The sequence below is a fragment of the Cetorhinus maximus genome, chromosome 1 (assembly GCF_964194155.1).
Source record: "Cetorhinus maximus chromosome 1, sCetMax3.hap1.1, whole genome shotgun sequence".
NCBI lineage: Eukaryota > Metazoa > Chordata > Chondrichthyes > Lamniformes > Cetorhinidae > Cetorhinus > Cetorhinus maximus.
The window spans coordinates 68278706-68305526 of NC_135879.1; the positions used below are offsets into that span (position 1 = coordinate 68278706).

Sequence of the window (26821 nt, forward strand, 5' to 3'; positions counted from 1 at the left end):
CTGCTATGCTCCAAAATAATACCTTGGGATCGTTCATATCCACCTGAGAGAGCAGATGCGACTTCAGACTAATATCTCATTGGAATGATGGTACCTCTGACAGTGCAGCGCTCCCTCAGTAATTCAGTGGAGTGCCAACCTAGATTGGAGCAGGATTCAAACACAGAACCTTTGAACTCCAAAGCGAGAGTGCTATCAGCTAAGACATGGCTGGCTCGACAAATGCTGAAGGGTTTTTTTTAATCTACATGAGATTATTAAACCATTTATCACGTTCAAAATGGGATTTGCCCACAAAAGCACAGCTGCCAAACATACCTGAGCTGTAAATTTCCCCACAAGCTGCATATATATGAATGGAATAGCTTAGCCCATTTGGGGGTTGATCAGTTCTCAGACACATTGAATAACCTGTTAGACAGATTCCCACCCAATTAAAATGGCAGCAATTCATCCGTACGCATCAACAAGTCTGCAATGTGTATTCTCTGCGATATGCAGGATTAAGTGGCATTGACTAACTTTAGTGCTGTTTGTGCCTCCAGCATGGAGGGAGAAAAGACCATAGACATACAGTAAATGCTCCATTTTCATCGCAAACACTTTTTACTTGTCTTTAGCCACCCGGAACATTAGGCTTCACTTATAAACTACGCTCCATGCAAATTGCATTCAGTTAAAATTCAGTTTTTCCTGTGACTTGAAAAACATAAGCTAAAATTAAAGGTTGCAGTAAAGGTAGTAATATGGAGCAACAAGAACAGCAGTGTCGGTGGAAAGGCACTTTTACTGAGATTCATAAAGTTATAAAAACTTTCGAAACAAAAGCAACTATTAATATCTCCAACTCCCATCATGTCTTAATTTGAGACCATAATCGGTGTCGCTCTGCGTTGGGCCATTAATCTTTCTGGGAAAACCACGTTGTTGCTATCTTTATTGCAGGATGCATGGGTGGTATGGAATCAGCTGAAGCGGTTGTAATCGCTGAATATGACAGCATGAAAAATAACTAGAACTGCACATGGGCAAGGAATTTGCCCCTGCAGTTTCATTGTCAACAGACACAATACTTCATTTATTGAAAGCACATATATATATATATCTGTATATATATATATATATATATATATATATATAAAGTATTTTGTTACTAAGGGCAATGCTTTCCAAAGCTGTAAACATTAATAATAACTATGAAGCAATCTTTTAAGGGACCAATTGTTGGCAGTGGATGACACAGTATTAACCGATAGTTATCAACTTGTAAACATGCCAAGTGTGTCAGTTTTCATCCAATATGATATGGGGATTTCTATGAACTTCATAAAGACCTAGACATACAATACTAATGTGAACTGTAGTTAAAACTCAGTCACAAATCTAATTATACATATGAGAAGTTCTATTACCTGTACTGTGTGTTAGTGGCATTTAACTGAAACAAAGCATCATTGAATTACCACAGTATAGAGGGCTATACAAATTTTGCAAGCATGCATCATCTTATTTCTAATACAAAAAAGTGTCATAACAGTTGTGTTCAAATGCAATATAAAGTATTCATGTAATATTGAAAATCTGACATATATAACAGCAATTTAATATAGATTAATTCAAATACCAGTACATTCCTTTAAATATATGACAGTAGAAAGTTAAAATCCTTGACAGGTACAAGACAATCAAATCCATTAATGTGGTTTATCTCACAAATATGTGCATTTTATTAAAACTAGTTAAAACATTAACTAAGTTGCACAGAACACCTCAAAAAGTGATGCAGATGCATGCATGCGGTAGAAAATAGCAAAAGGCATTGCAAGGTTTACTATTAGAATCCATGTTTCAAAGCCATAAACATTTTCTTCCAAACCATTGTCAAACTGGGGCCAAGCTCCAAAAGCTGGAAGTATCCAAAACTTTAAAAAGGAAAGAAAGAATTTAGAGTCAGGTTGATTACTAAGCTTCATTAAAAGCTACAATTTATTAGCAAATAGAATCTTCAGAGTGATGGCAACAAGCAAAATGATTAACTTTGTTATTAGTACAAATCTTTTTTGCCTCCAATGGGCTTCATTTTGGCAGTACTGTATTTTACATCCATGCTATGCAGCTGAATTGCTGGTTACCATATATCAGCTTTATACCTGAGCATTTGACTCAAGTATAATTGATAATCTCCACTTAAAGAACTATTGGCCATAACATTAGCAAATATATGACTTATATTAATGACATACCTCAAAAATGCTGAAAAGAGAGACATGTTCCTGAAGCTTTTTGTCTTGCACTCATTGGGACAAATGCAAGAATGCCAAATTTCAAGTAATCATAACAATTTATACTACAGGAGAAAAGAGTGCTGATTGGTTGGGAAGTCAACTCTGAATGGCAGAGGTCTTGCAATAGAGAAAGTAACAAGGAGCTATAGGCTCCCAGGCTCCTGGGTAATTTTAAAACAGCACAATGCTTGAATGTACTTCAACAACAACAAGTTGTATTTATATAGCACCTTTAACATAATAAAACTTCCAAAGGCAGCTCACAGGGGATTTATAAAACAAAATATGTCACTGATCCACATAAGGAGATATTAGGGCAGATGGCCAAAAGAGGTAAGTTTTAAGGAGTGTCTTAAAGGTGGAAAGCAGGATAGAGAGGCAAAGAGGGTTAGGGAGTGAATGCTAGAGCTTCAGGCCCAGAGAGCTGAATACATAGCCACCAATGGTGAAACAACTAAAATCAGGATTGCTCAAGATACCAGGATTGAGAGACTGGAGGAGATTACAGAGATAGGGAGGGGCAAGGCCATGGACCAATTGGAAAACAAAAATCAGAATTTTAAAATCAAAGCTTTGCTTTTCTAGGAGCCAATGTAGATCAGTGAGCACAGGATGGTGATGAGTGAATGGGATTTGGTGCAAGTTATAACACAGACAGCAAAGTTTTAGATGAGCTCAAGTTTACAGAGGGTAGAATGTGAGAGGCTGGCCATGTGAGAGCAGTCAGGTCTAGAGGTAATGAAGGCATGAATGAATTTCATTAACAGACGAGCTGAGGCAGGGGTGGAGTTGGGCAATGTTACAGAGATGGAAATTGGCGGTCTTAGTTACGGCACCAAGGTTGTGAACAGCCTGGTTCAACCTTGGACAACTGCCAGAGAGAGGGATAGAGTCAGTGTCTGGGGAGTGGGATTTGTGGCAGGAACCAAAGACAATGGCTTCAGTTTTCCTAATATTTAATTGGAAGGAATTTTTGCTCATCCAGTACCAAATGTCAGACAAGCAGTCTAATAATTTAAGGACAATGGGGGGATCGAGAAACATGGTGGTGGGGCAGGGGTAGGTGTTGCCAGTGCACCTTGTGTTTTCGGATGATGTCACCAAGGGGAAGCATTTAGATGAAAAGATGGGTGGTAGCCAAGGATTGAACATTGTGGGACATGAGAGCTAATTGTACGGGAGTGGAAATAGAAGCCATTGCAGGTGATTTTCTGGTTATGATGAGGTAGGTAAGAATACAGTCCTACCCAGTGAGCTGACAGTGAAGAGGTGTTGGAGGAGCAATAAAACCAATTCTTTACCAATATAACTGAACAAACTGATTCATGCTTTTTTAAATTTATAAACATTATTGTTCAAGCTTAGTTCATATTTTTACTTGCCATTTGTCATGATTACTTTTGTAACTCAAATTGGTCTATTGATAAGGAACTAATAAATTACTCAAGATATTGTCAATAGTCGGTTGATGAATATAAAGTTTTTTAAACACACAAGATAGGAACAAATTTGAGAAAGAGACTTCAGGCCCTCACGTCACAAAGTCACCTGGGGGTCAGAGCCTGTTACTACATTGTTGGATAGGGGATGTTGACACAGTAATTTACAAGGCAAATATTGACACAGAAGCCTGATCAAAAACCATGGCAACAGGAAGTGTATGCCCTATATTTTTTATAATAATACATAAATGAGTCCAGCTTTACAATTACAGCTTCATGAATTTTTCAGCCCAGTTACTCTTTAAAATTCTGCCTTGTTTATGGCATATTTTAGGTGTTCATAATATTCAAAAGTTAAGAACATAAAAACTTAACAGCATAAGGAAATTCAGGGATAAAAAATGGCCATATAATCCATCAATGTTTATCCCTCTTGTCCTTTAGCTCTCCCATCATGGCATCTAGTTGTACTGTAACACCCCAATAGTTTGTCTCTATTCCTTTGCTAACTTGCTGGATTATTCAAAGTGTTTATTACACTGAGCAAAGTTACCTGGTAATTGTTTCAAATTTGTGTTCACAAATTTCTAATTACACCTTAACCCCATTTCTTGATTAACTTGCACATTGTCATTTGAATCTACCTTATCTGTGCCATTTAATATTTACATACTTCAGTAAGGCACCCCTCAAAGTCCTTTTCTCTCGGATACAAGTTTAAGCTTTCCTCATTCTTTCTTATAGCTCAATACCATTTGCACATGGGATCAGTTTTATTGATCTTCTCTATTTGTTCTAATATAAGGAAATAAATGATGGTGACCAAGTGAGCAAAACTGAAATCGAATTTCTAGGTGTGGTCTGCCTAGTGCAATGGAAAGCCTTAACATAACTACATCCATGAACTCTCATCAGAACTGAAATGTTAACTCTGTTTCTCTCTCCATAGATGCTGCCATACCTGCTGCGTTTTCTGATTTTTAAAAAAATTATTGTTCTGAAATGTACTTCACCCGGGGAAGGAAAACGACCTCAGGGAGGATTGGGAAAGTACATAGTAGAGGTGTCACCAATTTTCAATGAATGAGGAGGCCCCAGTTTTTCTTACATCAGCGACCCTGATACGACAAAGCCTACATATGACCCGGTTTTATCGGTCAAATAATTTTTAAAATAGGCACAGTTTTTGAAACAGTGCAGAGGTTACAAAATCTATGTTTGAAAAGACTCCAAATTTTCTAAGCAGAGATGTCTATCCAGGTTATTAGCAAGATTGAACAAGCATTGATTTCCCCTGAACAAAAATAAAAATACCTGGAAAAACTCAGCGGGTCTGGCAGCATCTGCGGAGAGGAGCACAGTTAACGTTTCGAGTCCATATGACTCTTCAACAGAACTAAGTAAAAATAGAAAAGAGGTGAAATCTCAGCTGGTTTAAGGTGGGGTGGGACAGGTAGAGCTGGATAGAGGGCCAGTGATAGGTGGAGATAGCCAAAAGATGTCATAGACAAAAGGACAAAGAGGTGTTGAAGGTGGTGATATTATCTAAGGAATGTGCTAATAGGTGACATTAAGGGTAGAAAGCAGGATGAGCAAGGTACAGATAGCCCTAGTGAGGGTGGGGTGGGGGGAAGGGATCGAAATAGGCTAAAAGGTAGAGATAAAACAATGGATGGAAATACATTTAAAAATAATGGAAATAGGTGGGAAAAGAAAAATCTATATAAATGATCGGAAAAAAGGGGGATCGGAAAGGGGGTGGGGATGGAGGAGAGAGTTCATGATCTAAAATTGTTGAACTCAATATTCAGTCCGGAAGGCTGTAAAGTGCCTAGTCGGAAGATGAGGTGCTGTTCTTCCAGTTTGCGTTGAGCTTCACTGGAACAATGCAGCAGGCCAAGGATGGACATCTGGGCATGAGAGCAGGGTGGAGTGTTGAATGTCCATCCTTGGCTTGCTGCATTGTTCTAGTGAAGCTCAACCCAAACTGGAGGAACAGCACCTCATCTTCCGACTAGGCATTTTACAGCCTTCCGGACTAAATATTGAGTTCAACAATTTTAGATCATGAACTCTCTCCTCCATCCCCACCCCCTTTCCGATCCCCCTTTTTTCCAATCATTTATATGGATTTTTCTTTTCCCACCTATTTCCATTATTTTTAAATGTATTTCCATCCATTGTTTTGTCTCTACCTTTTAGCCTATTTCGGTCTCTTCCCCCCAACCCCACTAGGGCTATCTATACCTTGCTCGTCCTGCTTTCTACCCTTAATGTCACTTATTAGCACATTCCTGAGCTAATATCACCACCGTCAACACCTCTTTGTCCTTTTGTCTATGGCATCTTTTGGCAATCTCCACCTATCATTGGCCCTCTAACCAGCTCTACCTGTCCCACCCCCCCCCCCCCCAACCTCACCCTAAACCAGCTTATATTTCACCTCTTTCCTATTTTTACTTAGCTCTGTTGAAGAGTCATACGGACTCGAAACGTTAACTGTGTTCCTCTCCACAGATGCTGCCAGACCCGCTGAGTTTTTCCAGGTATTTTTGTTTTTTTCTGGATTTCCAGCATCCGTAGTTTTTTGCTTTTATCTTTGATTTCCCCTGGTTTGTTTCTGTAATGTGGACTAAAGTTACGAAAACTTTAACATTGAAGCCCATGGACACAGTGCCGCCTACAGGCGTAACAGATAAACGTAGTCCCTTCTGGATTGGAATTATCAAGACGGTCAAAATTGGCATAAAAGTTTTCAGCTCTTTTTGTAATAGAATGTCGTGACCACCCACAATTTAATATTTTAACTATTACACTTCTTAACTTCACTATCTCTTTTACGTTTGACAGTTGTTTTAACTTCGTCTCTAATTGCTTCCTAATTTCCATTACTGAAATAAACTTTAGCTACACTCATCTCAATGATCCTTTTGCACTTCACCTATTTGATATTCCTACTCCCTCCCCCCCTCCCCCCTCTCTTAAAAAGGTCTTGTTTAAAAAATGTCACATTTGATCTAATCGTCCGCCTGGATGATTAACTTCCACTTATTTGTATGCCTGATTTGCTTTAAAAGTCTGCCACTCATCCCCAACTGGGATAGCTTTCGATAATATTTCCTAGTGAATTGCTGCTTTAAAAAGACTATGTTGTGAATGAAAGCTGATTTTTTATTTCGTGGTTCTGAATCTGTCTTACCGAAATATTGCACAGGAACAGAAATGCGGTGATGTTCTTCAGTATTATCCTCTTTCTGTCCAGTTTTCCCGCCTGTCTGAGGCTGGACGGAGGAGAGGAAGCAGCAGCTTGGGGTAGAGTCAGCTGCTCACTGCACACACCGCCGCCACTGCTGCTGCTGCTGCTGCTGCTGCTGCTGCCGCCTGGAGAGTGAGTGATGCACCCTGTAGCCGCGCAGCACACCTCCCGCTCCACGTTCTCCAGGGCTTTGTTCACAATGCCACAATATGAGGCAGCCACGGGAAGGTTGCCGGAAGCCGAAACGGCCGAGGTCGCCTTGATCCTTCCGATTTCCTCTTCACCGTTATCCCGCTTACGGTGGAGGGATTCGATGATAAACACGTTTTGGGCGGATTTCTCAATGATGACCAATGTGGAAACCGGTAAACTCAGCCATGTGTAGTATAGGGGGGCCTCTGCAGAAATCGCCGCCAGCACAGAGCACCAGGACAGCAGCCAGGAGGCACACGCGGTACTGACCAGAAGGCAGCCGTCCAGCTTTCGCGACGGGTTTTTGGAATAATCCATCGATCTTTTGTCTATTCTGTAAATAGCCAGGCCAGTTGTAGATGCTGCAGACATTAAGCTAAGTACTGTAATACTGTACAAGTAAAACATAGTCACAGCAGACTGTCGATGATCCTTTGAATGCCCCACCTGTATACTGTACACTACAAGAATTCCTATTGTGGCTGCGAATACAGCTGTTCCCAGCACTGGCCCTGGCAGTATGTTGTAGCGTGTTTTGAACATTAGTTTTCGAGGTTTGTGGTGTTCCATCTTGCGCCCGACATTCTTCCACATGATGTAGAGCATGGCAGATGCAAATACGTGATATTCAATGTTGAAAGGGTACATGTAATAGAAGCCTTTATAGAAAGCCGCGCATGCATTTATAGTACAATTGCAATTTGGTCCAACCTTTTCTGCAACGAAATAGAATAAAGCATTACACAGATTACCTTTAAAAGATTGCCAAATCTGAACTTCCTCCAAATAACCTAACACACCTGAAAATTCTTACAGTCTGGTATGCTACATCACTGTAAGGGAATATTCAACAGGTAACACCACCCATTATATGGTAAACAATATGAAAAAGAAACGCACATTAGAGTAATGTAAAATCTAATTGTAATCACTATGAGCATTAAAGCATCCCGCCTTTCGAGTCATCTATTTAGATGTTCGTGCTGCAATGACACCACGCGGTGAACGATGTTCATTGAATTTGCTACCCCGCCATTCACACCAGACTGCGATGCAAATCGCTGGAACGTCCCAACAGTAAGGGCTCAGAGCTGAAAAGGTCGCACTGAGACCCGGTGACTGCTCCACAATGGCCCGTCTCCTTAAACAATTAAAGAAAGGATAGAAACAGAGCGAACGACGGGGAAGGAAATGGGGTATATCAAACCGCATTAGAGACAGAAAGAGACATAAACGGAGGGAAGAGAGAAAAGACAGAGAGAGGGAGAAAAAAACGAAACAAAGGAAAAATAAGACACAAATTAAAAAGAACAAGCAAAAAGTGGAGGACAATATAATCTACTTGAGTTTGGGAATTGATCATGAATGAGTGGCAGTGTAGGTGTGCTTGACCCAGTAAGTACAGAATCATTGGCCCCATCCATCATGATCAGAACAGTGAACCACCCAATCGCCATGTCATTGCACTGTTTTTATAGGACTGACAGGACGAAAAAAAAACAGGGCCCATCTAGTTGGCCTTCTAATATCCTGGCATGATACAAGGCAGGGAGTTGTTGACTAATCTTAGCAATTAACCTCGATCAAACTAGTTTACAACAGAAATGAAGTGAGAACCATTAAGTCTAATGTCACTTTTTTCCTTCCGAATATGCTATACTGAGCGCATCACGTCTCAGATTACTCACATATTGTCTCCCAAAATGTTATTTTCTGAATGAAATCCATCTAAGACAGCTTTGCATCCTGAAAATTATTGCCTCTGACACTAATAAGAGTGTGGGTGGCAAGACTGGCATAAAAATATTGCCGAGACAACAAAAAGATTTTTTTTAAAAACTCCAGCCACAAATCACTTCCACGTGGAGTGAGAGTCTGCAACTTCAATAATAACAGAAAATGCTGGGAAAAAACTCAGCAGGTCTGACAGCATCTGTGGAGAGAGAAACAGAGTTAAAGTTTCGAGTCCGTATGACCCTTTTTCAGAGCTAAAGAGTAGAAATGTGATGAAATTTGTACTGTTTAAGGGGGTGGGGCAGGTGGAGCTGGATAGAAGGCCAGTGATAGGTGGGGCTGAGGAGAGATTGATGAAGATGTTGTGAACAAAAAGGCAAAGGAAGTGTTAATGGTAGTGGTAAGGGCTAAAAAAGGTGCTGATGGTAGCAAAGGTAAGAAAGCAGAATGTGATAATAGCAGGACAAGGGTGAGCACTCTGTGAAAGAACAACATGGAACAAGTAACGGATGGCCCTTTTGGGGGTGGGGTGGAGGAGGGTGCTGTGGTTGGCAAAAAAGGATAGAAAAAGGGATTTTAAAAGGAGATAAGACAAGAATAAATGAATACAAATAAATAAAAATAAGTAGATGAAAATAAATTTTAAAAAAGGATTAAAAAAAGGTGAAGCCGGAAGAGAGAGTTCATGGTCTGAAGTTGGGGGCCTGAGTAAGACTGGAACAAAGAATGTTCCACATACCCCATAAAGAGACAGGCGTAACTGGGACCCATGTGGGTACTCATAGCCACACCTTTTATTCGGAGGAAGTGAGACAAGTTAAAGGAGAAATTGTTCAGTGAGGGAACAAGTTCAGCCAGACGGAGGAGAGTGGTGGTGGATGGGGATTGCTCAGGCCTCTGTTCAAGGAAGAAGCGGAGAGCCCTCAGACCATCCCGGTGGGGGATGGAGGTGTAGAGGGATTGGATGTGCATGAAGAGGAGGCAGTTAAGACCAAGAAACTGGAAATTGTTGATATGATGTAGGGCATCAGAGGAATCGCAAATGTAGGTGGGAAGAGACTGGACAGGGGGAGACAGAATGGAGTCAAGACAGGAAGAAATGAGTTCCATGGGGCAGGAACAGGCTGACATGAAGGGTCTACCGGGATAGTCCTATTTGTAGATTTTGGGAAGGTGGTAGAAGCGGGCTGTCCGGGCTTGGGAGACTATGAGGTTGGAAGCTGTGGAGGGCAGATCTCCAGAGGAGATGAGATCATTGACAGTCTTGGAAACAATGACTTTTAGTTCAGTGGCGGGGTCGTGGTCCAGGGGGATGTAGGAGGAAGTGTCTGAGAGTTGGTGCTCAGCCTCTGCGAGGTGTAGGTCAGTGCGCCAGACAACAACAGCACCACCCTTGTCGGCAGGTTTGATAATAAAGTCAGTGTTGGACCTAAGAGAACGGGGTGCAGCAAGTTCAGAAGGAGACAGGTTAGAGTGGGTGAGAGGAGCAGAGAAATTGAGACAGCCAATGTCACGCCGACAGTTCTCAATGAGGCCCTTTACCGATTAGGCACTTTACAGCCTTCTGGAGTTCTTGATACATATATTATTATGGCAAATTGCTGCATTGTTTCTGAATTAACAATGGTGAGTGCCATTAATCTGCCATTCTTTTTCCACCCATTCCTGGCTCAATATTCATTGCCGTTTTGTGCACAGTTCATCTCCTGGGCCTGCAATGACTGGAAGGTTGGAATGAGCTGCCCCATATTTATTGCACCAGAACCCTTACAATCACCAAAAGAGTAAACTTTAATCTCATCACACTGGGTTAGACTCCTGTAGTGTGAGTCTATTATGTGTTCCTTCTATCCAAGCAGCACTAGATAATCCCTTCATACTACATTACTTAATGATCAACTCTAAAACACTAGCACTATGATTGATCATGGCACGAACATCTGAGTCACAGGATCTGACTGTTTTAGTTACAATAAAAGATGCCTGTAGCTCAATGCATGTTTCTTTCATGAATAATTTGGGGCACTTTAGTTAACAGTATAAATTGTTAAAAAATGCCTAGGAACTTGCCATTAAATTCAGTGTTTTGGAGTCAGGGGTTGTTGGTTTAATGTAGGCTGACATTGCAATGTATAGTGTAGGGACTGTTGTATTGTCAGAGGTGCCATCTTTCAGATGAAACTTTAGGCAGAGCCCTTTTCAAAAACCTTTCATAGAGAAGCAAGTTTAAAAATGGATATTAAGCCAAAGAATCTGGTATTAGAAGAGGTGTCTGATTTTTTTTTTAAACTGAGGGTTTTAAAGGCCTCGAAGGAGAGGAGGGGAATACAGAAGTCAAACAGTTCAGGAAGGAAATTCCAGTTTGCGATCAAAGCAGCTGAAGAGGGTGCACCCAGTGCTGGACAAAGGGAGGCAGGAAAGCACAAGGAGCTGGAGTCAGAGAAATGGAGAGTTTGGGTGGGCTATAGCACTAGAGGAAGTTACATTGATAAGAAGGGGGCAAAAACATGCAACAATCTGAAAACCAGGATGAGAATTTTGAGTTTGAACTGTTGGGGACCAGAAGCCAACATAGGTTTATGGTGGCAGGGGTGATGCGAGAATGAAACATGGTTTTGGATAGGGTGTGGCAGCAGAGTCTTGGATGAGTTCAAATTTATGGAGAGTGGAGGATGAGAGACCAGCCAGGTCTCAAAGTGTCAAAAGCATGGATGAGGGTTCCAGTGTAGATGGGTTGAGGTTGGACAAAGACAGGCAATGTTACGGAGGTAAAACTAAGTGGTCTTTGTCAGGGAGGGACTATGGGGGTCAGGTCCCACCAAGAACAGATTAAGTGTTCACTTATTCCATTGCTACTTAGAGGACTTTGTGTGCCAATTGGCTGCTATATTTGACTTAACATCAAAAGAAGTAACTCATTGGCAGCGAAAGCTTTGGGACATTACTTAGCACATATATTAAGCACTATTTAACTGCCAAAATCTGCTTTCATTGCATGTTAACTACTATTTTGTCAGGACAGACAAAATCAAACAAGCTGCAATACAGAAATACGGGAAATCTTTGATAAAGCAGTCTAGAGTTACTATTTAACCTGTTGTAACTACTGTTAAGGTTCATTTCTTTGCATAGTGACAGATGCTACTTCAGGTATTCACTGTGTAATCTTTGGGTTAGCTTTTTGCCTTGACATTTGGGGGGGTAATCTGGCAGAGTGGATGTCCGATCTGTCAGAGAATCTATCTGATGTCAATTATATTGAAAATCTAGCCCAGAGTGTTCTCAGACCTTTAACTCTATCAGTGTTTTGTTTAGTAAGTGCATTGTCTCTCATGTTGATTTCTAAGTATTTGAGCATACTAACTGGCCAGCACCCTGCCTCAGCGTGTTATTTCTCCTATCACTCTTGCAATCTGACTTTTGCTTCCAACAACAAATGAACAAATTAATTACCTGACTAATGGGATTGGTTTCTATTTCACTGATTTGCTAAAATTCTGAATCCCATAATCTGTCAGATGCAAAGAGAGTTAGAATTCCACTGTCTGGGTGGTAATCTGGCTGTATGAATTGCTAACTGATGTTGTGTTCAAGTCTAACTGATGTAATTGATTCATTTAGAATGTTACATGATGTCTTGTTGGTTACTGAATGAAGATAATGCCACCAACATTTTAGGACATGTAGGATTTAGGCATCTGAGAGAATTGTTCATTTATCAGATTTATACAGTGCATACATATTGAAATAATCAGTTTAGATCATATACTTCATTCCAGTTTGCACATCAATTAAATTGAAAAATGCTCTATAACTGATCAATATCCTCTAATTTTGTATTTGACCTGTTCATGATTTTGCACTTATTAAAATTCCTTACCCATGGTTAAGTTGGCAAAGCCAAGCACAGCCAGTCGCTTTTTGTGGTCACTTAGCTGGTGTTTTGATTCTGCAATTACACCATTCACCCACAACAACAGGTTTGTAAAGACAGAATGAATCATTCCAAATCTAAAAAGAAAGTAATCTTGTAATGCACAAAAAGTGGAGTAAATACATTCAGACATCAAAACACATTTTGAACTTTACCATAGAAAACAATTTTCTGGAGGCCACAAGAGTTAAAAAATCAGAATTAAAATAAAGCAACTTAATTATGTTAAAAAGACATTAGGTCTTCAAATTAGTGTGAGGAGACAATTATCTCTCTTTTCAAAGATAGATTTAACTTTATAACGGTCTTTATCTTTAAAATGATGCCTAATATGGTTTATTGTTAAAATGTATAAGCATTGTTAAAATAAAGCAGACATAACAATTAACAAGAGAGAACATGCAAGTTATTATTTATGACTCCATCACCACTGTACCAAAGTCTCTGTTTACTATTTTTATGGAAAACTGCAAAATCCAATGGCAATTTCTCACAAGATACTGAAGTGATGGTCTAATATATCAAGAGATGAATTTCACCAGATGAAACAAATTACATAACAATATTCTGATTGTAATCATCTATTCCATTCTCCCTTGTATGCTTGTCTAACTTTCCCTTAAATCTATACTATTCACTTCAACCACTCCCTTTGGTAGCGAGTTCCACATTCTCACCACCCTTTGATGATAAAAATTTATTCTGAATTCCATATTGAATTTCTTGGTGACTCTTATCTTGATAGCCTCTAGTTATGCTCTTGCCACAAGAGGAAACATTGTCTCTGTATCTACTCTGTCAAAGCCATTCATCATTTTAGAGGCCTCTATTAGGCCACCCCTCAGCTTCTTTTTTTCAAGAGTAAAGAGGCCCAGTCTGTTAACCCTTTCCTGATATGTACATCCACTCATTCCTGGTATCATCCATGTAAATCTTCTCTGCCCCCTTTCCAGTGCCTCCACAACCTGTTTATAATAGTGAACAGAACGGCATGCAGTACTGTGGTCTAATCAAGGTTCCATGCAAGTTAAGCATAACTTCCTTACTGTTCAATTCAAGTGTTTGGTTTGCTTTTTTATGGCTTTGCTAACCGTGGTGCAACTTTGTGATTGATATATTTTTACTCCTGGATCTCTTTGTTCGTCAACCCCACCTAGACTTGCATCTTCCAAGTAATAAGTGACCTCCCCATTCTTCCTACCAAACTTTGCTACCTTACATTTAATTGTGTTGAATTTCATTTGCCAATTATTGTCCCATTCTGAAAATCTATTAATGTCCTCCTGTAATTTGTTCAGTCCTCCTCAGTATTGACAATCCCCCACAATTTGGTGTGATCATCAAATGTAGAAATTGTGTTTTTGATTCCAAAGTCCTATTAGTTAATGAAAATTGTGAACAGCAATGGTTGCAGCACTGATCCTGGTGAAACACTCCTTCCCACCTTCTGCTACTCTGAATAACTACACTTTATTCCCACTCTCTCCTTTCTGTCTGAAGCTAGCTAGCAATCCATTCAGCCCTTGTCCCTGACTCCACATTCTCTGACTTTACTCATTGCTTTTTCTGAGGCATCTTGTCGAAGACCTTTTGAAAGTCCAGATAAATCACAACAACAGTTTTAACATTGTCTACTCCCTATATGTTACCTCCTCAAAAAATTCAATAAGGTTGGTCAAGTGAGATTTTTCCCTCTTGAAATCCATACTGACTATTTCCCATTTCTAGATGTTCTTCTATTTTCTTCTCTAGTAAGGATTCCATTACTTTTCCTTCCATCAATGTTAAGTTGACTGGTCTATAATTCCCAGGACACTTTCTGTCCTTAAGTATAGGAATTATATTAGGTATCCACCAGTCCTCTGGCACTACACCTTTCTTCCAGTGAATTACTAAATATGTGTAGTAATGCCTCTGCTATCTTTTCCCTAGATTCTTTTAAAATACATGGATCCAATCCATCTGGACAAGGGGTTTTATCCTCTTTGCGTTTGTTTAGTTTATTCAGTACGTCTGCTTTTTTTTATTTTAAAGCCGCTTATCTCATTGCTCATCTCATAAATTCAATATCATGTCTACCTGTTCTTCCTCCCTGGTAAATACCAAAGCAAAATAATTATTTAATGTTTCTTCCATCTCTCTGGTATTACCCTTAATTCCCTTCACAGCCATTCTTTTGTCGGTGATGTGTCAGTAAAATATTTTACTATTTTGTTTTATGTTCCTTGCTAGTTTAATCTCATAGATCCTCTTTGCGTAGAATGTCTCTTTGACTTCTCTCCAGATGGGACTATGATATAGTGGCAATAACAGAGACCTGGCTCAAAGCAGTGGAGGCAAGGAAACTTCATGCTCTTGGCTACAAGGTGTTCAAGAAAAACAGGAAAGCAAAAAGGAGCATGGTGTCAGTATTGACCAAAGAAACTATTGTAACACTGGAAAGGGATGATGTAGATCATGCTAAAGACAAGGAAGAATTTTCCGCACCCACCAATGGTGGGAATTGTGGCAGGCAGAGTACTTAATTTGGCCTGATTGGAAGAGTCAGTTTCCTGCCAGCGGGAAAATTCGGTTGGAATTTTGTTCTGCCAACTTTGATGGTGGGTTAAAGGCAGGTTGAATTTCCCAATAAACAATCTCGGGAACCCCATTTGCATTCATTAGCATCTCGTGCATCCTAATTAAAAGGCCACCTCACCAGAATTAAATTCATCCTCCAAATTAAGTTTCCCACCAGCGAGTGTTTAAAAAGTTCAGTTTTATGACTATTTATAAGCAGTGTTGACCTGGCGAGCTTCAGCTCTTCCATTACTTTGAGGTCAGTAAATGTTGCTTTTTCCTTCTTGGGGACCTCAAATAGCTTCACTGAAGTGCTGATAGCAAACGCTGTTCCAAGGCTGGACACAGGAGACATGCGAAGGCTGGGACGGGTGGTGGTGTAGGGTGGAAGGGAGGAGCAAAAGCTGGATGGGGGGGATGGTGTGGGGTGAAAGGGAGGAGCCAAGGCTGGAAGGGGGGATGGTGTAGAGTGGAAGGAGGCTTACTGGGAAAATGGGGAAATGTCCACGGAAGTGGGGACGTTGTGTCTTAGATGATGGGGTCAGTGGTGTCGACGCTGGAGTCCTGGGGGGGATGAACTCAAGGTATGGGTGATAGTAGGGAACAGTCACAGGCAGTGGGGGATGCAGTCGGGTGGTAGGTTCAGGGTGAGAGTCTGGTAGGTGAAGGTCTCATCAAGGGGGTCACAAAAGGGGACTAGCCAGGTGGCTCAGATCACGGGAGGGGGCAGGGTCAGGGTGGGCGTGGGGACAGTAATGGGTGTCGGCTCTGAAGGGAGGGAAGGCATGAGGAGGTGAATCATGATAGGGTCCGGGGTAACAGGGGGAGGTTACAGGGTGAAAGAGGAAGAGAAATGGTGATATTGGGTGGGTCTACTGTGATGGGGGGAAGTTGGTTGGTGACAGGGGAGGGTAGAAGGTAGTGGATTGAGTTTGAAAGGTGATGCACACCATTTTTCCAAGCTGGCCTTGACCATGCAGTTATCCACTCAGTGAGATCCCTCAAAAAGTGGGTGGAAAGTATTTTCGGATGGGTGGAGTTCAAGGTTAGCACAAGTGGCTGACTAAAGGGGCACCCTAATAATTATGAGGCAACTGGATGTCAAAGGTGCTCAGTTGTGTTCTCCTGTCTATGGTGAAGCCCAAATTGCAGCAGGTTTGTTCCCAACTTTTGAGTATCTTAACATCGAGATCCCAGCAAGATATGGAAATGCCGTTCATTCTCTGCCATTTGTCATCGGCTGCAGTCAGAGGCAGGGATGAAGGGAGAGAGGGAGGTGGAATACCTCCAGGGGGCACAACTGGTGGAGAGCAGGCAACTCCCCGCTACAAACCTCCATCCTCCTGGATGAATGGTCATGGCTGACAAGGGCTGCCAAAGCGATGGTCTCTCTATAGAGTCCCGGAGGTAGTGGAGACAAGCGGGATAGTGTCAGAGGGAGACACGTTGCACACGGCTCTCATCACCCTGGTCACAGAGCAATGTCTCCATAAGCAGACATGCATGAACAGGAGGAACACCAATCTCTGGTGCTCTAGGATATCCTTTACCTAAAAGGGGTGGGTGGGGATGCCATGTCTAGACGGAAGCCAGACGAAGGGCTTCGTACTTGCCTGCTGGCTTTAAGATGGAGGGAAATCCGTAAAGTACATACTTACTAAATGTATCACTTTAATTCATTCACACATCCACTGAGGCGTCAATGATGCAGGCTGTCAGCAACTCTGCCTTGGTAATGGCTCCCATCCAGATGAGAAGAAGGAGGGCCCATCACCGGTTGACACAGGGCCAGGAGGAGCAAGGGCCTGAGCAACAAGAGGCAGCACAGCCTCTAGAAGGTCAAGGGGCAGGCGAACATGGACCACTGCAATGGCAAACATTGGCCCAACATGACCATGGGTATATTGCTGGCAGTGCTCTTATCTAGAGATAGGCAATGCTGGAGGCGCTGTCATATATCCCGGGATGTGGTTGCTCACATCTGCCAGCTTCTCCAGTACGAGGAGTAATGCAGAGCTCCTCACCTGCATTGAGTGAATGTCTGTCTGGGTGCCCTTTAAATATGGCACCAGGACCTTTGGACCCAAGGGGTGATGGCATGGCACTCAACTTCCTGCCCGCCTCGCCATAAGATTCGCTGAGCTCCTTGAGGGTGCATAATTAATGAACCGACCAGCGGAAGATTGCACATGTTCAGCCGTCCTGTCACCCAGTGAGAATCACGTCAACTTTCCTGCCCGTCACCGGACTTAGTCTCCAGAATGGAAAATTCCACCCAGAGTCTATTTACTGGATGTACAGTATAGGCTTTCCAAATAGTGGGAGGGAAATAGAGGAGCAAATATGTAGAAAATTACAGAAAGATGCAAGAACTACAGAGTTGCAACTGGGCTACTGCTTTGCAGAACACCTCCGCTCAGTCCACGAGCATAACCCCTACCCTCCTGTTGCTTCCCATTTCAATTCACCATCTTGCTCTCACGCCCACATTTCTGTCTTTGGCCTGCTATAATGTTCCAGTGAAGCCCAAAGCAAGCTGGAGGAACAGCACCTCATCTTCCAGTTAGGCACTTTACAGCCTTCTGGACTTGTTGAGTTCAACAACTTCAGACCATGAACTCTGTCATCCATTTTGATTTTTCTTCTTCCCAAAGTGCCAGTCTGTATCTTGTTCTCATGTTTTTGCTTTCAGGAAGCACTGACCCCTTTTTTCTGCTATTTTAACATACTATTTTGCTTTCAGATAGTGCTGACCTTTATTCTGCTGTTAACACCCACTTTGGATCAAAACTTCTCTAATATTATCATTACCATACCCTTTGTCTTGTGTTCCATGACATCTTTGTTGTTTAATCTCTACTGCCCTCTAACCAATCACTGAGCTTCTATTTTGCTCCACCTGCCCCTCCCCCCTTTTCCAACAGCATAAAACCCATCATATTTCTATCTCTCTCGCTCCAGTTCCGAAGAAGAGTCACATTGGACTCAAAACATTAACTTTGTTTCTCCCTCCACAGATGCTTCCAGACCTGCTGAGTTTACCCAGCATCTTCTGTTTTTATTTCAGATTTCCAGCATCCACAGTATTTTGCTTTTATTACAGAGTAGTGGCAATGGAAACTTCACTTAGCTTAACAGAGACTAGGATAGTAACAGTGTAAAGGTAAAGAGGGGAAGGAATTTCTGAAATGTGTACAAGAGAACTTTCTCGATCAGCCCAATGAGTAAGGAAGCAGTGCTGGTTCTAGTTCTGGGGAATGAAATGGGGTAAGTAGAGGCTTGTTTCAGTGGGAGCCCATTTGGGGAACACTGAACAGAACATCATCAGGATTAGGATAGTTATGGAAAAGGGAAAGGTATAGTCAAGCATCAAAGCACATAACTGAAGGAGGACTAACTTCAGCGAGCTAAAATTGAATCTGATCCAAGTGCACTAGAATCAAAAATTGGTAGACAAAGCAGTAAGTGAACAATGGGAGACCTTTAAAGGGGAGGTGGTTTGGGTACAACATAGACATATTCCCATAAGGGGGAAAACGAGGAGCATACAAAGCTAGAACTTCCTGGATGACTAAAGATATATAAATAAAAACAGAACAGAAAAGACTTAGAGCAACTGCTCTTTGTACAGTAGAGAATCAAGTTGAATATAGAAAGTACAGAGGATGTCCATAAAACAGAAATAGAGAGGCAAAGAGGGAGTATGAGAATATATGAGTGGCAAACATAAAAGGAACAAAAAGTCTTTTATGAATATAAATAGTAAAGGGTAGTCAAAGAATGGGTGGGGCTGATTAGGAAGCCAAGAAGAAGTGACCTGGCGGGGGCAGAGGGCATGACTGAGGTACTAAGCAAATACCTTGCATCTGTCTTCACGAGAGAAGAGGATGCTGCCAATGTAACAATAAAGGAGGAGATGAGTGAAATTGGATATGATGAAAATAAAGAGAATGTACTTAAAAAGTTGATGGTCCTTAAAGTACAAAAGTCACCCAGTCTGGATGAGATGCATCATAGATATCGGAGGGAAGTAAAAATGGAATTTGCTGAAGCCCCATCCACAATCTTCCAATCCTCTTTGGACATGGGGGTGGTTCCAGAGGGCTGATAGGTTGTAAATGTAACACCCCTGTTTAAAAAAGGAAGAGGGATAAACCCTGCACCTACAAGCCAGTCAGCCTAATCTTGGTGGTTGAGAAACTTTCAGAGACAATAATCCAGTACAAAATTAATTGGCATTTGGAAAAGTATATATATATGTAAATATATGTAAATCAACACAGGATTTGTTAAAGGCAAATTATAATTGACTAATTTGATTGAGTTCTTTCATGAAGTAACAGGGAGTGTTGATGATGGTAGTGTGGTTGATGTTGTGTATATGGACTTTCAGAAGTTGCTGACAAAGTAACCTGTTAGCATAATTAAAGTCCATGGGACTCAAGAGACATCAGCAGCATGGATAGAAAATTGTTGAAAGGTCAGAAAGCAGGGAGCAGTGGTGAATGGTTGTTTTTCAGACTGAACAGAATTATACATTTGTGTTCCCCAGGGGTCAGTATTGGGACCTCAGCTATTTTTGTTTATATTAATGACCTGGACTTGGGTATATGGGGGATAATTTCAAATTTTACAGTTGACACAAAACCCAGAAATATAGTAAATACATTGAGCAGAATAATAACAGACTTCAGGAAGAGATAAGCTGATAAAATGGGCAGACACATGGTGATGAGATTTAATACAGAGAAATGTGAACAGATACATTTTAAGAGGAATAAGGAGAGGTTACATGATCTAAATAGTACAATTTTAAAGGAGGCGCAGTAAAAGAGACCTGGTGGCATATGTACGTAGATCAATGAAGGTGTGAGACAAGTTGAGAAGTGTGTTAAAAAAGCATATGGAATCCTTAGTTTTATTAACAGAGGAATAAAACACCAAAGCAAGGAATTTATGCTAAGCTTTTATAAAACACTTTTTAGGTCTCAACTAGAATACTGTCTTAGCACCAGGCTTTAGGAAATATTGGTTGTCTTATGATGAAAGGTTAGACAGACTGGGCTTGTTTCCACTGGAGTTTAGAAGAGTGAGGGGTAACTTGATTGAAGAATATAAGATACTGTATGGTATTGACAAGGTGGACGTGGAATGGATGTTTCCTCTTGTGGGTGAGTCCAGAACTAGGGGGCACTGTTTTAAAATATGGGGTCGCCCTTTTAGGACAGAGATGAGGAGAATTGTTTTCTCTGAGAGGGTTGTGCGACTTTGGAACTTTCTGCCTCAGAAGGGGGTGGAAGTGGGGTCACTAGATATTTTTAAGGCAGAAGTAGATAGATTTTTGTTAGGCATGGGGATCAAAAGTTATCAGGTGTAGATGGGAATGTGGAATTCAAAACACAAATAGATCTTCCATGATCTTACTGAATGGCGGAGCAGGCTCGAGGGGACAAATGGCCTACTTCTGCTCCTGTGTGTTTGTATGTCAAGGCTTTAGAGACAATGCAGAAGAGTTTTACTGGAATGGTGTCAAGGATGAAGGACTTCAGTTATGTGGAGAGATTGGAGAAGCCAAGATTGTTCTCCTTGAACAGTGAAGATTAAGAGTAGATTTGATAGAGATTTTCAAAATCATGGTTTTAATAGAGTAAATAAGGAGAAACTGTTTCCAGTGGCAGAGGGATCATTAATCAGAGGACACTGATTTAAGGCTCTATAGCTATGATTTATGGGTACAGTAGCATAGAGGTTATGTTACTGGACCAGTAGAAGCCTGGATTAATGGTCCACAGACATGATTTTAAATCCCATTGGCGAACTCAAATTCATTTAATTCAATAAATCTGGAATAATAAGTTGATAATCGTGACCCTGAAACTATCGGACTGTTGTAAAAAAAACAAATCTGGTTCATTTAAGTCCTTAGGGGAGGGAAATCTGTCATCCTTACCTCACCCTGCCCATAAATGACTCCAGATCCACAGCAACATGGCTAACTCTCAGCTGCCTTATAACATGGCCTAACAAGCCACTCTGTTGTACCAAACCACTAATCTGTGGTTCAAGAAGGTGGTTCACAACCAATTTCTCAAAGGCAAATACAGATGAGCATCAATGCTGGCATTGCCAATGATGCCCACATCCCATGATGAATAAAAAATGGTGATTGGCAAAATAATCAGAGGGGACATAAGCATTCATAATTTTACACAGCAAGTTGTTGTGATTTGGAATGCACTGCCTAATTGAATAGCAACATTCAAAATGGAGTTGATTAAAAGTTTGAAAAATATACGTGATTCAAAGGAGAGAACAGGAGTGGGTGATTAATTGGATAGCTCTATCATAGAGCCAATACAAGCATGATGGTCCGAAGAGCCTTTTTCTGTGCTGAATGATTCTATGATTCTAAATCTCAAGTTTTCTGAAATCTATGCACAATAATTTAATCCACAGTATAACTGAAGAAATATAAAGCAAATTTAGATTTGGTATAGGTTTTACCTTTCTATGATTTGAAAAGTTCGAATGACATCCTTTGCATGAAACCAAAGGAAATACACCTGAAATTAAATTATTTTTTTATAAAAACACATAGAATGCACAGGCACCACTCAATAATAATAACACTCAATAAATCAGGTAAATATACATGCCTGGGAGAGTGTGTGCACTGCATGGACGGCAGGAAAGACACCTTTGGCGGCTGTGAGGCAACTTGAATATCCAATGTAGTATCCAATTTTAAACATATCCAGAACTAAACTCAAGATGGCAAACAAGGTTAACCCACCTAGTGATGAAATGTACCAAACTTTAATCTCGATGGAAACACAATTTGGACCAAAGTAGGAATCACATTCTTCCCATGTGGCTTTAATTGGTATTTAATGTGTGTCTTTATCGTCATACTATTTGTTCCTCGTTCTTTAACTTCATCGCTGACATGTTGTAAATTATTTATAGTTCACCACTTTCACAAACATACCCAAAAAGAAAAAAAAGTTAAACTTGGAAGTGAAGGGTAAAACTTATCCGAACTGGTCTTGTATACCTTAAAATGAAACTCCAATATTACTGGTATCAGTAATACTGATTTTTACAAGTTTTTTTTTTCCTAATTGTTCCGCGCCCTGTCCCTGATCCATAAGTGATAGGCTTATTGGTGCAGAAACTGCTGAAATCAAATTCTTAGTCGTGAGAACACATCAGTGGCGACATGAAAACCATATACACTAGAATCGGATGTGTCACAGTGCACTCTGGCACGCTGTTCGATATAGTAGAAGTAACCATTTGATTCCAATTGCATCAATACAGCCACAGACAACTGCACTGCTATTAATTGCCGAGGTTGTAATTATTAATGAGAATCATAAACTCTAACGCCTAAACATTTCCACAGACCACGTCAGAAATCACAATCGAAATATGCTTTAGCAACGTGCACACTGTACCTCTCAGCCACCTTGGTCCGGCGTGGTCATCTTTTTCGGTGACCAACCCTCTCTTTCCGTGCCTTCTTAAGAAGTACCAGAGCATCCATGCCAGCTGCATCGCCATGAGGGTGCTGAGGTAGGCTAAGATGTGTTCCTGTGCCACTCCGGCTTTCTGAAATGTCCCTGCCACCGTCAGCACCAAGCCCAGCACAAACACATTGATGCCGTACTGAGCGCTCAGCGTGGCGGTATATTTCAGCCGGGGGCTCTCTGCTGATGACCGAGTGTACCTGCCGGAGTTCTGATCTCCCACTGCCGGGCACTGGCTGCCGCGCCGCTTCCTGTGACAAAGAACCTCTAATTTGCATCTCTCATCCATCAGCAGCTATCGATTGGATGTGTGGACGCAGCCTGATCTGAAAAGAGCAAGCTTTCAACAACATTCTGGATTATAAACCCCCACACTCCCGACAGACACAAATAACGTTTATTTTCACTATTAATGACCCCTACAATGAACATAGACATGTGCCCAGACAAGTCGACTAACATGGATGGGACAGATATAGGGAGATACAGATAGGCCATCTTATTTTGACACTGGAAATTCTTGGAATTAAGTAACTTCTGTATCGTTAGATTTGATTCTATTTAACACTGTCCTTCATTAAATATTGCACACAAACAAACACACTACTTTCCGGCTGCTCGTTTTCAACTTGCAGTGGATATTCATGAATGAAACTTGGATTCTCACTACACCAGGCAATATTGAAAAGTTGAGCTTATATTGCCAACGCATTGTTATATTTAACCAGAAACTTTACCTAAAATCTCACTCCGTGTAGAATCCGAAAAGCTTCGAAGAGCAAGGTTCCACTAGTTTCTGTTTGCCTGTGATTTATCGATCCCATCCGTACCTTTTTATACAATGAAGGCGTCATTATGAGTCTGCAAAATGTAGAGGGGTCGGACTGACATCTAATCCCTTTCTATCTCACACCCCGGGTCCTGCTGCGTGGAAACTGACCCAATTAACCCAGTCCATCTTTTCATTTTGCTTTGTTCCTTTGCAAATTGTCAAACATTCAAAAAGTTGCCTGCTCAGTCTCGCGGTGGCTTATCTATACCAAGTTTTAATCAAGTTGTTATGAAAGTTACCCTGGTATTTATTATAACGGATCATGTTTACAATAAATTCATTTTAATATGATGTTGCTTTAATACAATCGTCGTATTCACTTTGTGGAAAGGGCAATTTGTGTGTGGGCATCAGGATGTGTTAAAATTGCTATTAGTTCCTATTCACCCACATATTTTAAACAGGCGAACTTGGCAAGATAAATCAGAGCCTAAAGCAATCTCTGCCTCGCCGCAGTCTTGCTTTTTATACAAGGTACCAGAAGATGGTGGTAGACAAATGGAGTTCTGCCTTCTCGTCTTGCCCCTTAAGCTATATAGCTAATCGTCTCCCTCTAATTGACCCTTGTGGACTCTGGCTAATTACCTAAAATTACCAGAAGATGGTGGAATTCATTTGCAGTAATACCAAAAGACAAGACACGTTGGGTAACACTTTTCCATCTTGCCAAATTGTTATTTACCTATTGATCAGACCTCCAGGGACCAAGCGACGTGAAGGACTGAGGCACAAAACTCAGAAATGTAGTATACATTGGGCAGAATAGTAACAGCCTTCAGGAGGTGGTACGCTGGAAAAGTGGGCAGACACCCAACCCTGTATAAAAGCTCAATCCTTTCTCTTGGTTTTGGGTGATAAAGATATAGAATCAGTTTGGATGGAGATAGAACGGTTCGACAGCTATGTTAGGGGCTTGGGGAAGAGAATGTCCGAGACAGAAAGGTTACTTATGGGGTTAATAGTTAGGAGATTGTTGCATGAGAAGGAGATTGCTGGAGAGAATGGCAGCAGTGATATTCTTGGAGAGAAAGACATACGAAAATGCAAACAAGGAGCAGGAGTAGGCCATTCAGCCCCTGAAGCCTGCTCCACCATTTAATAAGGTCATGGTTGATCTGATGGTAACCTCAAATCTGCATCCTAACCTACCCCCGATAACCTATCACCTCCGTGCTTACCAAGAATCAATCCACCTCTGCCTTAAAAATATTCAAAGACTCTGCTTCCACCACCTTTTCAGGAAGAGAGTTCCAAAGACTGACTACCCTCCGAGTGAAAAAAATTCACCTCATCTCTGTTTTAAATGGGCGACCCCTTATTGACGAAGGATTAAAATTCAAAGTGGTAACAGCAAACCACAACAACTGTTAGAGCGTTGAGAAGAGATAAAGAGATTATAAGAGACTGGGGGGAGAGAGTCACAAAGGTAGAAAAAACAGAAATAAAGGAAAAAACAAAGCAGGGCACAAGGAGAATGAGCAAAGAGGACAAGGAATAGAGGCACAGAAGGGGTTACTGGACAATACATTCCGTCTCTTGCTATTTTTTTATATGTATGTCTTCTTTTGCTCACAGTTTTTTCACATAATTTTAAGTTCTGAGGAAAGAACTAGAAAGAGTAACTGAAGCGATTATGATCTTTTGATCAGAGATGGGTTCTCTGTAAAATGGGTGACTCTTTAGCTAAAAACCCTCTCTACAGCCCTAATTATAAAATTTACCAGTGCACTGGTCCTAGTATGGTTCAGGTGAGAGCCATCCCAATGGTCCAGCTCCCTCTTTCCCCAGTACTGGTGTCAGTGCTCCACAAATCAAAACCTATTTCTCCTACACTAATCTTTGTACCACACATTCAACACTCTGATTTTATTTACCTATACCGATTTGCTAATGACTCAAGTAGTAATCCAGAGATTATTACCTTTGTGGTTCTGCTTTTTTAATTTAGTCCCTAACTGCTCATACTTAGCAAAGCCTCTTTCTTCCTCCTATGTCATTAGCACCCATGCCGACCGTGACACAGCATCTCTCCAACCACTCCAAGATCCTCTCCAGTCCCGAGGAGATGTCCTTAACCTTGGCACCAGGTAGGCAACACAGCCTTCTAGGAATACACGCTCAGCTGCAGAGAACAGTGTCTATATCCCTACCTAGACCATCCTCTACTACTGCTACATTCTTCTTTGCTCTCCCCACTTAAATGGCCTCATGAACCATGTTGTGGTCAGTTTGCTCATTCTCCCTGCAGTCCCTGCTCTCCTCCACACAATTTGCAAGAAATTCAAACCAATTGGACAAATGAAAGAGCTCCTCCAATGCTACCTTCTGGATCCCCATACCTGCCTCACTTGCCATCACACCCTCCTCTCCCTCTGTCCAATGGACCAAATCTGAAGTCACTAGTTGAAGGAGTATGACTGCCTTATGGAACAAAGTGTCTAGGTAACTTTCCCCTCCCTGATGCATCATGATGTCCGAAGCTTGAACTCCAGCTCATCAACTTGGAGCTGAAGTTCCTCCAGCTGCACACACAGTGCAGATGTGGTTGCAGTGGATCAAACAGGTATCAGCCAACTCCCACTTGCTACAGCTGCAACATATCACCTGCCCTGCCATCTTTATTTTGAGATTAGTTGGTAATTATCCTAAATTCCCCCAGTGAGAGTTATTTTTGTGCAGATTCCATTGGAGAAGGTTGCAAAAGTACAGCTTGTGGAACAGACTAACAGCAACTTTTGGAATTCTGTGTTTAACTGTGCAGCTGCCAGCAGTTTGTCAGTTTTACCCTGTATTAATATAATCACCACAGCCTTGTTTATTACAACAAAATCATTCACAATTTAGGCCTGCTGCTTATGCCATACAAGTGACAAAAGACTGTGTATACTAAATGCTTAAGTGTATACAAAATTCTCAGGTGTTTATGCAACTTTAAAAATCAATGTTTATGTGGATTGCTTTCCATCAATATATACGTTTTAACATTTGTTTTTAATTATTTTCTTCAATTTCCCTACCATTAATTTTTCATAAGATTTTCCCTACCATAAATACTTGA

General features: G+C 41.1%; 1 protein-coding gene across 1 annotated transcript; it reads right to left on the minus strand.

The window, feature by feature from the left end:
• Window positions 1–1144: 1144 nt before the first annotated feature.
• otop1 (otopetrin 1) lies at window positions 1145–23220 on the minus strand. The gene is made up of 6 exons (XM_078543352.1): window positions 22860–23220; window positions 22059–22195; window positions 21907–21965; window positions 12790–12920; window positions 6927–7891; window positions 1145–1922 (listed from the first exon to the last, which is right to left on the minus strand). The coding sequence occupies exons 1-6, from the start codon at window positions 23218–23220 to the stop codon at window positions 1752–1754; spliced, it is 1824 nt and encodes a 607-aa protein (XP_078399478.1). The 3' UTR covers window positions 1145–1751.
• Between the last annotated feature and the right edge of the window lie 3601 nt (window positions 23221–26821).